The sequence below is a fragment of the Pinus tabuliformis genome, chromosome 3_2, assembly GCF_031772625.1.
Source record: "Pinus tabuliformis cultivar Carrire ecotype Pingquan chromosome 3_2, CPIR1, whole genome shotgun sequence".
NCBI lineage: Eukaryota > Viridiplantae > Streptophyta > Pinopsida > Pinales > Pinaceae > Pinus > Pinus tabuliformis.
This window is the reverse complement of record NC_142302.1, coordinates 1096740174-1096757375: the sequence shown is the minus strand read 5'-3', so window position 1 is coordinate 1096757375 and position 17202 is coordinate 1096740174. Positions and strand designations below refer to the sequence as shown.

The following is a 17202-nucleotide window of genomic DNA, read 5'->3' as shown; positions in this document are numbered from 1 at the left end:
ATATTGAATTTGTTGTCAAGTAAGGTGTTGATAAACCATAGTAAAAATATTGTAGAAGGGAATAATTGAATGATTAAATATGCTCATGGACATAGCTAGTGGTGGTTGATTAAGCCTTCATTAATTTCTTTGATTTTGCATTATCCCTGATCTAGTGCCAGTCCTCCCTTCGAAAGTTGATCAATTGTTTTGTTTTGTTCCCTATAGATATATGTGAAGGAAATGTGAGCAAAATTTCTTTCTCTTTGGATAACATTTTGATATAATTGAAGGAGAACACATTTTTTCATTCTAGTAGTACCATGCATCTATTTTATAACAATTAGGGACTCTTCAAAGATATTGAGATAAGAGATATGCAGAAAATTAACCAATTATAATAGTAATTTAAGTACAAATATTTCATCATAGTTGTTTGAGTCCCGCCAAATATTGCATGAGAAAGAGAAAAAGTGAGAACATGTCAGAGAGATAATGCCTCTTGGGCCACCCAAGGAAGAATTTTGTCGTGATGCTCCATCGAATAAAGCCCACGATTTGTGTTTTGAAATTTCATCTTCAAAACCATTTTGAATTCTTATATTGGGCTAATGAATTGGAAGAGAAGTCTGGAGGGCTAGACTATTTATAACAACTTTGATATAGGATTGTCCTTAAATTTAAAAAATTGAGCTATTTTTTCAAGATATATGCCCCAACAAATAGTTAAGGGGAGATATTTCATGTTGTTATGGGGCTTCCTAACTAGCCATACTTTAAGACATTCATCCACAGAGTTCCCTTGCCAAGTATGGTTTGTTCTAATGTATTTTTGAATTTCTCTCCATATGTTTACTATGAAGGGACATTGATTGAAGAGATGGGGGATATTTTTTGCATCCTACAAACATAGTGAACATCTATTTTGTACCCATATTTTGGGCTATAGATGCATTAGGAGAATATGACCAACCCAATGTGTCTTCGAGGGTGAGAGAGAGAGACTATATTATGGTGAAGAGAATTGATATACCAGTTACATTCAAGATATAAATCACCCTCAATATCTAAATCCTCGGCCCTCTGCCATGCTTGTTAACCCAGGAAGCCCATCCAAGTCGAGCCCTGATTCAAGAAGAAGATACCTTGAGAATTTAGATCATGAATAAGGTTATCTGAGAGGATATGAGATTCCCTGCTTCCAATCCAAGGGTCCTTCCCAACAAGAATTTTTGAACCATATCCAATTTTCCATCTTAGGCCTTGTATAATGATATTTGTATATTTTATTATAGCTTTCCAAACTTTAGAGCTATTATGAGATGGTATTCTATGGGCTTTGAGCAAATCCATAATATTCATTGGGTGAATGTACTTCTTACCATAGATTCAATCTAGAGTATAGTGCCTTGAATCAACTACCATACTCATTTATCAATTAATACTTGTGAGAACCATATGAGGTTTTTTAGTCCCCATCCTCCTAGAGGCTTTGGAAGGGCAATGGAGGATGAAGAAGTGAGAGAAAAGGGTCTATAATCATGTTTCCCAGCCCAAAGGTATCATAAGGAGATTTGTTAATTTTATGAAGGATTCCCAATAGAACCCATGCTAGAAAAGCCCAATATACAAGAGTTGCTTTAATCACACTACCTTGCAAAGGATCAACCTACCAGCTCTAGATAGCCATCAATTCCACCAGTTTTTTATTCTAAGCTCAATTTTGGCAATGCACAAAGCTTGATCCTATTTTTTATAATTGTTAGGTTTTAAAATGAATCCCACATATTTTAGGGGGTCTCCAATAGTCAATAGGAAAGATGGGAGAATTCTAAAGAGAAGGTCAAAATATTCTTGATCAAGTGCATTCCCAAACAGAGTAGACTTTGCATTATTTATATATTTACCTGTAGCCATGGAGAATAATTCTAGGATGTGGTTTATGGTTTGAAAAATGCCAACATCCATTGGAAGAAAGAGGATGCTATCATCCAAAAATAAGAGATATGTGAGAGAACATGCAAGGGAGATCTCAATACCTCTAATATGATGTTGTATGTTTCCATCGAGGATAGCCCTACTGAGAGATTTAACCACAAGGAGAAAAAGGGGAGGGGACAAGGGAAAACCCTGCCTAAGACTTCTTTGAGAATTAAATAATGATGAACCCAATCAATTGATCAGAACATCCATAGAAGAAGTACTTATATAACTACAAATCCAATTTACAAAATAAGGGTTGTAACCAAGATGAAGGAGAATCAATCTAATGTAGAGCGAATCCACTCTATTAAAGGCCTTTGACAAATCTACTTTGTAGATAATTGCTTTTTTCTTGTGTATATGGTAGAGTGGTGACCACCTTGAGCAGCACTAATCACCTTGTGGATTTGTTGATCCTTTAGAAAACCAAATTGTTCTAAATAAATGTGTTTAGAGAGATGACTTTAATTGAACAACTATTATATTTGAGATGATTTTATAAATATAACTGCATAGATAAATGGGTCAAAATTGATCAAAAGAGATAGGTTTATCAGATTTTGGAAGGAGGGTGATGAAGCTAGTGTTGAAAAGGGCTAAAAATATCCTAGCTTTCCTAAAGTATTCCAACACTCTCCGTAAATCATCACAAATAAAATTGAAACAAGCCTGATAAAATTCAATGGAGAGGTAATCTAGGCCTAGGTTTTTATCCTTTTGGAAGCTATGTAATATAACTTCTCACTCTGGTCTGGTGATTTCTTTCATAAGCTCACCATTGTCATCTTCATTGATAAAGCAGGGGTGGAAGGTAACCATTTTAAGGATGTTGTCTATGTTTTCTCTTCCAAGCTTTTTGAAAATGTCCTTGAAGTATGACATACCCTCCTCTACAATTTTCTTGAAGGAAGTAACTTTGGAGTCATCAACCTTATGGATTTCTGATGTTTTGCCATTATGTGTAAATATTTCATATTTTCGTCCCTTTCCTGAAGCCAAAGGCCTCTACTCTTTAGACACCATTCCTTCTCCTTCTCCAAAAGAAGGACCCTTTTTTCCCTTCCAGGTCTTTTTGAGCAATTAATTACTCATCAAAGAGGGAGGAGTGGTTCCCATTTTCTAGGAGATCTTTTAATTTGTCCTAAATTTTAGATAAGGCCCTCCCATCCTAGAGTTTTTTCTCCTTTTCCCATTGTGATATAGTTTCTTTCATATTTTCTAAGTTTTCCATGGAATTGTATCAGAGGAGATGATCTGAAAGCTGGATCATAAATATACTAAACCTCCTTGATTTTTTTCATAAGGGATGGGTGATCAAGCCAACTAGCAATCAATATGAAGGGCCCCAAATGATTTTGGGATCCTGGTGTCATGTCCAAGATGATTGGATTGTGATCTGACACTCCCCTATAAGCAACCCATTGGTGTATTTGAATATTTTGATCCAGAATATTTTCTGAGATGAGGAAGTGGTCAAATCTCTTGAAAATGTATTCAAGACATGTTCTATTATTTGACCAAGTTGGGAGAAGTTTTATAGGGAGGACATCCAATAAATCTAAGTCCTTAATACTATCCACAAAATAATCTGCTAGAGGGTCAAGATGGACCAAGGGTCCCCAAATTTCATATTTCCCTAATGTGGAATTTAATTCCCCCCCTGAGCCAAATAAAATATGTTCCAAAACAGGGGAAATTGAAATGTTTTCCTATAAAATCTTCCTCTCTAGATAAGCACTGTAAATGTTTAGGCTAGTAAAAGAGAAGCCATCATCCCTATAAATAAAAGTAGTATATCGACAAGACCTGGAGTCCCATGTGGGTGAACAATGGAGAAGGGTGGTATTCCATCTAGTACCCAAGCCTCCCAATCTTCCCATAGAATTAGTGTAGTGAACATGATGCATATGAGATAGATTAGACTCTTCCCTAGGTCCATCAACCATTATTTCTTGAAGAAATCATTTTCATAATCATATGGGTTTATTATTATTATTTTCCAAGTAATTTATTTTAAGTATTTTAAGTGAATTTGTGATTAAATATTAGGAAATTAACATATTTTCATATATATATATATATATATATATATATATATATATATATAATTGTTATGAGTTTTGTGATATTATAGGCCTACTTGGAGATTTTAGAAGGGTCATATTTGGCCACCCAACCACAAATTCGAATTTCAAATTTCAACTCATGAAGATTTGTGGAATAATTGTAGAAGATGTGGATCATTAACTATTCACATTCAAAGGAGAATAATTATGGATGAGAGGATTTTGTATCTTACATTTTTAGGTGATTGGTTCTAACCACAAGAGATAAATGTGGATTTAGAGAGATCCAAGGATCTATATTTATTGTATAATTATCCTCAATTTTTGTATAAATAGGAGTGCACCCTTCATACAAAGGGTTGTTGGTTGTCAATTGTAAGTTTTTAGTAGTAGCCAGTGGTTAAGTGTTAGTGTTAGTGTTAGTGTTAGTTGCCAGTTGGAGGTTCCAAGTTCCATCCAAGATGTGATTTGTAAAGTGAGGAGAGAATATTCTTGTAATATATTGTAACTTCATTTTATGAAATACATACTGCTACTTTGATCTCCAAGATGTGACCGTTGTTCGGTGTGCTTGCTGAGGAATGGAGGGCCCCCATCAACCACATTTTTCACATATTTGTACATATTGGTAACATAGTATAGTTATGTTATTTCATTTCTTTTCAGTACGTGTGTTTTCATTTTATGCAAGTGTTCTTTTCCTTTTAGCAAGTGTGTTTTCATTTCATGCAAGTGTGATTTTCCTTTCAGCAAGTGTGATTTCATTTCAGCAAGTGTCAGTGTGATTTCAATTATGCAAGTGTGGTGTGATTTCAACTATGCAAGTGTGAGTGTGATTTCAATTCTGCAAGTGTGATTTCAATTTCAAGCAAGTGTGATTTCCTTTATGCAAGTGTGATTTCAATTTCTTTATGTTTGGTTTGGTTTGGATTGGATTCATTTAATTAACTTTGTAGTTAGTTTCAATTGCATTAGATTAATCTATTCTGATAAACAAATGCCTAGTACATATAGTACAGTTATACCTCATCATTTCTATGAACCTCGGGTTGACAATTAATGACATGGGTTTAACTCACAATTAAATCACCCAACATTTTGGTGTCGTTGTCGGGGAGGTATTAATAGGTGTTTATTTTGAAGTTTAGAAAACTCATAATAGTTGCATTCATTCTTAGATGCATGGTTAAAATCATATTAAAATCATTTTTCTTATTAGATTTCAATACTTTGTACTAATATGTGTGCACGACATAAATTATCAACCAGTTGAAGTAATTCACAGACAATTAATGTTGAAGAATCTAGGACAGTTAGTATTAGATATATTCTTCTATACTTGATAACAATTTGTGAAATGATTTTACTATTTATCTTATCTTGATCTTCTTATTATGAGTGCGTGTGTTTACTTCATCAAACTGCTACCAAAACAAAGAGACAAGAACACAAGAAGTTGACATTCTGCCAAGGCAAAAACCTCTCCCTCTTGGAGAGGAAAACCCACACATAATTCTTCTTATAGAGATTCTTATTGATGAACACCAAGACCATTATACTTGACCCTCTATGCCACTCCAAGACCAAGACACCAATCCTCTTCCTTCATTACAACTGAGATTATCATCATAGCTGCTTCAGACATGAATTATCAACCCGTTGAAGTAATTCACAAACAATTAATGTTGAAGAATCTAGGGCAGTTAGCATTAGATATATTCTTCTATACTTGATAACAATTTGTGAAATGATTTTACTATTTATCTTATCTTGATCTTCTTATTATGAGTGTGTGTGTTTACTTCATCAAACTGCTACCAAAACAAAGAGACAAGAACACAAGAAGTTGACATTCTACCAGGGCAAAAACCTCTCCCTCTTGGAGAGGAAAACCCACACATAATTCTTCTTATAGAGATTCTTATTGACGAACACCAAGACCATTATACTTAACCCTCTATGCCACTCCAAGACCAAGACACCAATCCTCTTCCTTCGTTACAACTGAGATCATCATCATAGCTGCTTCAAGACTACTCCTTTATCGAAATATTCAATGAGGTTTCCACATATATGACTAATGTTTGTCCTTAGCTTCATTGAGATCATGATTGTCTCATGGTTGCACCCTTAACTGATATTATAGTCTTATGACTATGTCTTCAATGAGATCATATCACTGCACTCTTGAGACAAAGTATCTTCCTATCATGTTTATGCCGAGATTTTTTATGCCACTGTGGTTTACTTCAACGAATTCTTCTCCGTCACCGAGACTGTGTCATTAAGGAGGAGGCTTTGCCATCATTTCCGAGATCCTGTGAGATATATCAGACAAGTCTGAGATATTGTCTTCACTAAGCTATCCGAGATTTTCTGTCTTATTGTGCCATTCGAAGTCTTGAACTATACCTTTGGAAACTTCAGAGATATCCGATATTTTTTCTATATTTTTTCGGATACCTCAGCTGGGTATATATAGGAGTTATGACTAGATTTGAGCCGACTTATCGAGGTGAAACAACATGTCATCTTTTAATTATTTAATTTATTTTTATGCAGGCCGACATGATGTTATTCATCGCTTTGCTTGCAGACTTCTTTGAAGGATGGTGCTTGTCTTGGAGGGCTGCTAGACACTAGGTTGACCCATTTTCATTACATAGATGCTCAAGTAGAGCTATTAAATATAATTTTAACTCTTTGACTTTCCTAGACCTATGGAATGAGCAAGAAACTCATTCATATTATTTATAAAAATTATAATTCTTTTTCTTGACAAGTACAAAGATCAAAATTACATTGACAAATACCGAACCTAGTTACACTTTTCTTCAACACTCCCTCTTAACTAGGGAGGTATTTACAATGGTACTTGGTCGTTCTCAATCTGAAGATTTTCTCATAAGAAGAATCAGATTGGAAACCCCATCTGTATACCATCATATCAATCAACATTGTCATAATGCAAGGCCTTGACTAACATCTCCATCTCTCCATGAGACCATGAGCTACAATGCTCGCGAGACCAATGATTTATAGATTCCTTCGTCATTGTCTCTCAAGGTACCTACCGACCCGGGTGTTCACTGAGTATGACCTTCTAGGCCTATTCTTATCTTGGGTTCCAAGCGCTCAAATAATATTGTTCCTCTTTCCTACTCTTATCTTGGATGCCCTACACGTCTTCAAAGAGTATCGAATGCCAAATGATTACCCAACCTTCCATTTTTCTTCCCATGTGAAGACAAGAATGTTGTGTCTTTCATGTTTCTACATTTCCATTCATGGCCTTCATCTAGACTTACAGTTGTTAGTCCTGGTCTAGTGCATGACACATGAAATAGAAAAACATAATTGTCACTCCTTTGTAATCAGGGATGATCTAATTCAAACTCCCTCTTGATTAGGGATCCATGAGAGCTCCCTCTTAGCTAGGGACTCTTCTTATATATCATCAACTTCTTTTTTGTGGGTTCTTCAGTTGCTTGATCAACTTCTCTTCTTAATTTCATGAAATTTAGTTGAGCTTCTTCTTTGTAGGGCATTAGCCATCCATCACTTCCTTCTTGGTTTGTTATGTCAATCCTTTCTTCATGGAAAGTGGCCTTTTTGATACATATCTGGAACCTTCATCATATGGCTACTTCTTCCTCATAATGTTTCTTTCAAGAAATTCCATCCACCACATGAATGCTAGTTCTACTTGTACTTACAACTTTTATGTGAGTAGCCCTGCATGAATTCATCCATATATTATTCAATAAATCAAAACATTAAATAAAGTTGTACCTTTCGAGATGGCTCTTCATCATGACATCTTCATGTTGACACATCTCCCAAATATATCTATTGTTAAGGATCTTCATATTTTTCAGACTTTCATCAGAGTCTTCATATCTTTCTAGGATATTTCCTAATCAAATCTTCTTGGTCTTTTGGATGTTGATTTCCTTCATCATGGTTGCACATCTCATGATATCTTCCTTCCTCACACATTCCATTTCCAGGAGCTTTCAATCAGAGTTTCTTAGTCAACTACCTCATACTTCATATGAGGACATTTTATGTTGATTTCATCTAGTGTGACTTACGCCTTCTCGCATTCTTTCTTGATAATGCTTCTCAAAATAGAAGTAATGATTCATGTTACTTGCAACCATATGACATGACATGACATTATAACATACAAGCATACATACCTTATTTTACCTTTAGGTCATCTAGGCTTCTTCCAGTAGCTCCCTTCATTGAAAAGATCTTCAATCCCTTGATCCGCTTCATGTCATCACACCATTATCCCATTAATTTCATAAGTTGGAGTTCTTGATGAAACACTTGCTCCCTATCTAGATTAGTGAACCCTCTAATGAGGATTCCTTCAAAGAATCATAAGGATCTTCCATATCCCTATCTGGCAGATGTTTCCTTTTTGCCTTAATGTATGATGAGCCTTGTCCTGTATGTCATCTTTCTTTCCTTCAATGTTCAATGAGATTCCCAAGAGCTATATCCTTCATGTTTGACCACCATGGATTTTGTCCTTCATGATAATCATGGTGATGTCACGAGCCCTTGCTTCTAATGCTTTCATGATGCCATGATACATCTTATTAACAATGTCATATCTTATAACACAAGCTATAGGATCTTATGATAGGATCCTTTTGTGAGGGATACTATCTTACTCATAGGAGAGATTTGATAGTCCCTCTTTCCTTGGACCTTTTCTTTAGCTTCCTCCATCTTTCAGTGATATGAACTTCCAAAATCTTTAGATAGCATTGAATATTAAATTTACTTATTTTTGTCTTTGCTTGAGGACTAACCTTGCCTTTCTTTTTTGCACATGGTTCAATTCTTTCATCCTTTAATACTATAGACTGCAACTTTCCTTTCTCTATTTAGCATAGAGACCACAAATTGTCGGGTGAGGAAACCTTCTTTGTTCATTGATATTTGTTACCTTTCCCATCAATTATGACTTCCTTCTTATCATCCTTCCTAGATCTTCATGAAGTTATTCCTTCATTATTTGATACCTTTACTATTGTGTAGGTCTCAGTGATATGACCTTCTTTACGTTAATTTCCAAGAGACTATCTAGTATATCATATATCTCTCTTTATGTCTTCTCTTCTGCTATTTAGGTATGAGAGGACTTTTGAGTGATATAATATGAATCATATGAGTCTCTTGATGCATTCAAACAATGCTTGACCTCCATAGACCTTTTCATAGATATCAATGAGTTCTCTTTTCTATGAGGATTATGACAATCCTCCTTATTCTATGCAAGGACTTTCGATTATTTAACCGATTTAATAATCCCCTTGCATGAAATCATTTAACCAAAATTGAAATATACTTACTTGGTGTGTGAAGAGGAGATCTACACCTTGATGTCTTTTTTTCTTTTTTCTTTTTTAACTTGAGCTACTCATCATTAGTATCCTTTCATCACGAACTCATTGGAGGCCTTCTAGCACCATGACAACAGTGGTTTTGACATCACCGAGATTGTTTCACGACCTTCCCAATTCATTTTTAAAGTACTTTCGACTTCAACATATTGTTGACATGTTAGTGATACTATGTTCTAATCCGAGCACCATGCCATTGAGATCATAATCATAGACAGAATTTGAGACTATGACAATTATATTGATATGGCATTGTACGGTGATGTCTATGTACATTGTGTAGAGAGGGAATGTATTGACAGCCCAAACTTGTCAATGAATAACATAACTAAATTGTGGGTGGCACTATATATATAGACTATCTCATCACCGAAACTGCCTTGATGTAATAATTGTACTGAGACAATGATGTAATCATGGATTGTGAGAGGTATTCCTTGGATTACTTCTGCAATATCTATATATACCCGACACTATCTTTTATGGCATGGAGAAATTTCAATGATCAAGAAGTGAGGATCACAAACACACTCCATCAAACTGAGCATGAGTTGAGTGCATGACTATAATTACTGAAGTTAATTCTCCATGACTGTTGTAGACTTGCTTACTGTATACTTCCTCCTTTAATCCTTTCAACCTGCTTTGATGTCCTTGAAGACAGATCCTTGTATGTCTCTTTCACTGCCCTTCACTTGACTTCAGCACCTTAGCTCTGATATCATGTTGAAGAATCTAGGGTAGTTAGCATTAGATAGATTCTTCTATACTTGATAACAATTTTTGAAATGATTTTACTATTTATCTTATCTTGATCTTCTTCTTATTATGAGTGTGTGTGTTTACTTCATCAAACACTGCAACAAAACCTTGTGATTAGCATCCCTTTTTGCTTCCTTTTTTGGCGTCCAGAGCTCATTTTTTGTGCTATTTGTGTCCATTTATCAAATATTGTGCAAAACATGATGCAAAGTTTGCACCAAGTCTTACAACAAGTTTAGCACCAAGTATTGTAATAGGTTTTGCACTAGATTTTACACCAAGTTTTACACCAGGTTTTATGCCAAGTTTTATGCCATCCTTTGCACCAATTTTTGCATCAAGTTTGGCACCTAATTTTGTTTCACCAACTTGTGCATCCTCTATTGTATCCACTTTTTGCACCTACACTTGCATCAAATTTTGCATCATCTCTTGCATCTTCTTTTGCATTATTTTTTAAATCATTTTTTGCATATATTTTTGCATCATTTTCTGCATCCCCTTTGCGCCAAGTTTTACATCGAGGTTTGTCTCTAGTTTTGCATCTAATTTTACATCTACTTTTGTTGCATCCACTTTTACATCTTTTTTTTCATCCATATTAACATCCTATTTTTCATAGGTTATCATGTCCACTATTGCATACAATTTTCTTGTGCCATAATTTTCACCTAGATTCACACCTCCCTTTGCACCCATTTTTGCTTCTAAATTTGCATCCGCATATACATCTAGATTTCATCGACTTTTACATCTATTTTCGCATCCCTTTTTGTATCCACTTTTGCATCAAGATTTGCATCAAGTTTTGTTTCTCATATTGCATCTATTTTTGCATCGAATTTTGTTGCGTCAACTTTTGCATCCTATTCTGCATCCATTGTTACACCGATGTTTACATCCAATTTTGCATCCCTTTTTGCATCTTATTTTTCATCTTCATTTGCTTCTTTTTTTGCATCTATCATTACATCCACTTTTGTTGTGACACAATTTGTGCCACGTTTTGTACTTACTGTTGTACCCACGTTTTCTTCCAATTTTGCATCGATCTTCGCATCCTCTTTTGCATCAAATATTGCATCTATTTTTTCATCCACTTTTGTGTTGGGTTTTGCGTCTCATTTTGTATCTTCTTTTGCATCTACTTCCATTGCATCCATATTTTGCATCCAATTTTGTTTCTCCTGTTGCACCCATGTTTGCATCCACTTTTACATCCCTTATTGCATCTTGTCTTGCATCTAAGTTTGCATCTTTTTTGTGTCTGTTATTACATCCACTTTCTCATCCAATTTTGTTGTGCCATATCTTGTGCCTATCATTGCAACCCACATTTTCTTCCACTTTTGCATCCACATTTGCATCCTCTTTTGTGTCCAAGTTTGCATCAAATATTGTTTATGTTTTTTGCATCCCATTTTGCATCTACTTTTACATCCACTTCTGATGCGTCCAATTTTGCATCTAATTTTGTGTCCACTATTGCACCCATGTTTGGTCCATGTTTACATCCCTTTTTACATCCAAGTTTATGTCTTTTTTTGTGTTTGTTGTTGTATCCAAATTTGTTTCACCACAAATCATGCTAAGTTTTATGCCTACTATTGCACCCATGTCGTCTTCCACTTCTTAACTGGTGTTTGCATCCTATTTTGTGTCCAAGTTTGCATCAACTATTCCGTCTATTTTTTTATCCACTTTTGTGTCAATTTTTTTGTCTTGTTTTGCATCTATTTATGTTGTGTCCACTCTTCATCCAATTTTACGTCTATTGTTGCCCACATTTTTTTTTGTTCACTTTTACATCCATTTTCCAACACTCATCATGTTTTTTGCGTTGATGATATTTCTTATGACATTGACAATGATGAACAACTGATGACAATGTTAATAACTATGACGATGATGATAATGAAGATGATGATGATGACATGAATTTTGATTATTATGATAATGACAATGAAGATAAAGAAAATGGGGGTTACAATGACAATGATGATGATGACAATGCTAATGACCTTGGTGAATCTTCCTAATTTTTAAATGTTTTCATGGTCATAATCATAATCATTATCTTTGGCGTCGTCTTCCAAGTCATCATCCTCTGGTCATCATTATCATTATTTTGATATTGGTCATCATCAACAACAATAATGGAATGAATGATGATTATGATGTTCATGACGAATATGACAACAATGATGATAGAAATCACATTAATTACGATGATGGGGATGATGAAAATTATAACGACGATGATAATGGTAGTGATGATGATGATCATCGATCATCTCTCAAAAATAAAGTTGTTATTTCTCTTGCATATATCATGTGTCCTAACAACCCTTTTCGAGCACTCATAACATTTTTTGGGTCGATGATATTTCTTACGACACCTATAATTATGAACAATTGACGACAATGTCCATAATGGTGATGATGATGATGACATGAATGCTGATTATGACGATAATGCAATGATGACAATAATGATGACGATAATGAAAATGATGACACTCCCTCTAAACTAGGGAGGTACTCATAATGAAACAAAAAAGTACTCTCAAGTTGAAATATTCATATAAGAAGGGATCTGGATTGATAAGCATCAACGATGATTTACATCATCATAAAAAACATTGTCAAAATAGCAAGGCCTTGACTAACAATTTCTATCTCTCTATTAGATCAGACCAAAATTTTGGGAGGCATAAATTTGGACACCACTTCCTCTCTAGGCACTCACCCCACCACGATGTTCACCAGGTATGTCCTCACATGATCATTTCCTAATACACTGTCATAATATTTGACACCAAGAAATGTTGATCCTCATTACTATTCTTATCTTGGATTAATGTATTGGACTTATAGCGGTTAGTCGTAGTCAAAGTACAAATTCTCAAAGAATATTGGTCCTAGATGTTTATCCACTCCTCCATTCTCCCTACTAATGTCTTTACTAGGCATACGATTGTTAGTCCTGGCCATAGTACATGACACATGGATAATATGGTGTCCACCCTCACTCCATCTCAATCAGAGAGGAGACATCCTCAAACATAAGATTTTCTCAAGAATACCCATCATTTTCATAGAGAATAACATCATTAATTTGTTTTCATTGCATGACGCCTTTATGATTAGCATTCATAGATTTGTGGAAAAATATTTCCCCTTTTGTCATTTGTGATGAAAGAAAATCAAAAAGTGAAAGCCAAAATCATTAAAGATACACTATAATGATTTATCTACGTCTAAACTCTAAGGTTGAAATGAAAATTCATGTAAATTTTATATCTATGAGTTGTGCCAAACTTATGAAAACCTTGTTCCCTAAGTCCTATATATAAGAAAAATAAAAAGAAAGAAAAATGAGGCCCAATGAATGGTAACTCATGTATTCACTCCCTATTTGGAAAACATATGAATATATACACTCCTAGTCACACTTGATCACATGTTTGTGACAGTTAAATCATGAAGTCCTCTTTTCACCTTGCATTCTCACTTCATCATTTAAGCACCTAATTGAGGATCTAGGGAATGTTTGTTGCCTAAGGGCTTCATGTCTACTCTTGGTGCACTTATGTCACACTTCGATCAATTTATGTGACAGAGTGAAATACTTAAGTTTGTGGAGTTATTAGAACAGTGTATTAAGTTAGTTACCACACACATATGTATTACATGTCATTGATCCACATGTGTGGGTTGGAGATAATTGCTTGAGAACTTTAATGGAGACTACTTTTGGGATTTGATGGTATAGATTACAAAATCTCTTGGTCATTGTGATTCATTCTTTCTTTTCCTTGAGACACTTGATAATATTGAAGTCACTCCCAATAATTCATGGAGATGGGGAGTATAAATTACTTGTGATGGAAATAGAATTGGGAAATAGAGGTTTTCCATTTGCGTTATTGGGGTCATAGACATTGGATACATGGTAGTAGTCCTCGATGTCAATTAACTAAAATTGTATTGTCATAATGCAAAAAGAGGTAAACATATTGGTAACCTTGATTTCCTGATCATTCCAAATAATAGCCATTCCACCCAAGTATCTCTAAGCATCAATCGCTACTACTTGGCAATTCCTCCCCCATTTGTTAATTATATGATGTAGAACTTCACTTAATATTTTTGTTTCTTATATCAACATTATTAATGGGTGCTTTGCGTACCATTTTTCTTTTAGGAGTATTTGTTTTACTTTACTTTTGAGGCCCCTCATGTTCCATGAGACTATTTTCATGGAGAATTTACACACAAAGGAAGTATAATGTGACTAAAAAAAACATGTGTTCAATATTTAGGTGCTTGGACAATGCTACTTCATGACTCCTATATTTCCTCAACTGGGGACCGAATGGTAAACTTATTGGCCTTAAGGGAAATTGACCAATGAAAATCTCAAAAAGAGGTGACTTTTGACTTTATCACATACAAGTTAATATATTGAAAAAATATCCATAATAATTTCATCAATCAATGAATCATTAAAAAAAATATCCAAAACAATTTCATCAAGGAATGAATCATTACATTATAAAATACAATCTATAAACCTTTTGGGAACTTTTTTCTAAACCATGCTCAAAACCAACATACTTAATATTAATATTTAATAATAATATGGACAATAGCACATTTTCATAAATCAAATAACATGTTATCAAGCCTAAAAATGTCACTAATAAAAAACTAAAAAGCATGCAAGTACTGGGAGTGACCAATCAAGGCCACCATAAGAAAATTAATATATTAAGACCAAGACTAATGGGCACAAAGATCTACAAAGGACAAAGGCAAACCCGTTTTAACGTTATTATTTTATTAGGTGCGAGTTGAACATCTCAAGATATAATGAGAAGAGCAGAATTAATTTTATTGCATTAAGAAAACCCAAGAGCATTCTATAACTTAGCAAGGAAGAGATGTATAATACCCATCTCAGTGACACAACACATGGCATTAAGTTACTTTTTTATATACAATTTAAACTTCTATCATAAAATCACAAATTTAGTGTCATTGGAATGATTAAAATCCATTTTTATAAAAACAAAATATAGTTTTTGTTATAAAAAAAAATACCAAAAACTAAATATCTTTTTTTAGAAAATAAAAAAATACTAAAACTAAATATATGTTAAAAAAACAAACTAAAACATAAGAAAACATATATTTTTAAAATTTAAAATAATTTTTAGAATTTTTTTAAACACTTCCCTCTATTCTAAAAAGCAAAAATAATAATAGAAATAAGGACCGACCAAAAATCTTCCTTTCCCTTGTAAGTGTTTCCCGCCATTCATTCCACTCACTCAAGTTATTTCATAAAACAGAGATAAGTGTTATTTTACACTCTCTTGGCAAAGCCTATTAATCTTCGCCTGCGATAAATCTATTCCTTGATGGAGTCTTTGATATATTGATCAAGTTTTGATTCCTTGGAGATTAATTAGAGCAAAGAAAACATGAGGACTCTTAATTCCAAGTTCAATGCCTATGATGGGGGACACAAGGCAAGGGAGGGGTTGTTGTCCTGGTCATAACTCCAATTTCATTGTCTCTGATGGTGGACGAGGCAAGGGAGGGCATTGCGGTCGTGGTCGTGGTCGTGGAGTTTTCTGTTTTACATTATATTTAGGGATTTCAAAGCAATTTGAATGGAATCATTATTGTCACTAGGTATAATGGATTAAGTGTGATAATGGATAAAATGAAGTAATTGTTTGTGAGCATTTGTTCTTGAACAAACGTTAGGATCCATTTTATCATATAGGAAAGTACATGCATTAAAAACAACTCAATATTTCATGTGACATTCATATTGTATGTGACTTATTTTTCATTAAAGACAATTTACTTTTTCATGTGACATTCTTTTTTTGTTAAAATTTCTTCTATTTCATAGCTGAATTACAATTGTAATTTGAAATAAAGCTTCCAGTAAATTTTAATTTACAAATCATGCATGGACATCATAAGAAACATTCACAATATAATATGAATAACAAATGGGTACCTACTTCATATGCATTAAAAAACAAATCTACTAATTAATGTAAATTACAAGTGTAATCTTAGTTGGATCTCCAATATATCTTAAACCATATTTTCATTTTGTTTTTTAGTACTATTAAATTTTATTTTTTCCTACCTCATTTTATGGTTAGAATTGCAATAAAAATATGCATTGTGTTGTAGAATTAGTACTAACATGTACTATTGAATTTTTTTCTAGAACGCTACAAGTAATGACCACAAAGATGATGATACAGACTATGTTTTGATTACGTCATATATCAGAGACGATGATGATGAGGATGGAAATGGTGTTGGTGATGATTATTTGGATGATATTATCAGGATGGTCAGGATGATGATCATGGAAACGATTGTGAGGATGATCTTGACTATGACTTTTGTGGTGCTAGCTAGCCATGCATTATTTTTTATATTTAGTTGGGATGTATTAATATGGTAATCATACATTTGAATTTTAGCTGATTTGAATAATGATGATGATACTATTGGTACTATCTTGTTACCTTATGAATATGTTGAAAATTGTTTACATTTTTTTATGGAAAATTATTGTGTATAATGAGATTCCTATTTTTTATGGATGTTGTGAATTTAGCTTAGAATAATGATATCTATGAAAAAATTATTTGGTAATCATACATTGACTTTTAGTTGATTTAATTAAATATGACGATGATATTATCGTTTTTATCTTGTTACTTTATGTATATATTGAAAAATATCAACATTATTTTGATGAAGAATTGTTATGTATGATGATATTACTATCTTTTGATGGATGTTGTGAATTTACTTTAGAATAGTGGTGTTCAGTAAAGATTTTGCTCTGATAATCACACATTTGAATCTTAGTTGATTTGATTAAAGATGATGAGGATATTATTAATCTTATCTTGTTACTTTATATATGTGTTGAAAATTGTCAA

General features: G+C 33.7%; 1 protein-coding gene across 1 annotated transcript in view; it reads left to right on the top strand.

The window, feature by feature from the left end:
* The window catches only part of LOC149184494 (uncharacterized), a 70392-nt gene extending 53577 nt beyond the window's left edge, over positions 1 to 16815 (top strand). Inside the window, exon 5 of the mRNA XM_089417531.1 lies at positions 16473 to 16815. Coding sequence (XP_089273657.1) covers positions 16473 to 16715 — 243 coding nt within the window. The 3' untranslated portion in view covers positions 16716 to 16815. The remainder of the gene's footprint in view (positions 1 to 16472) is intronic.
* Positions 16816 to 17202: the final 387 nt, after the last annotated feature.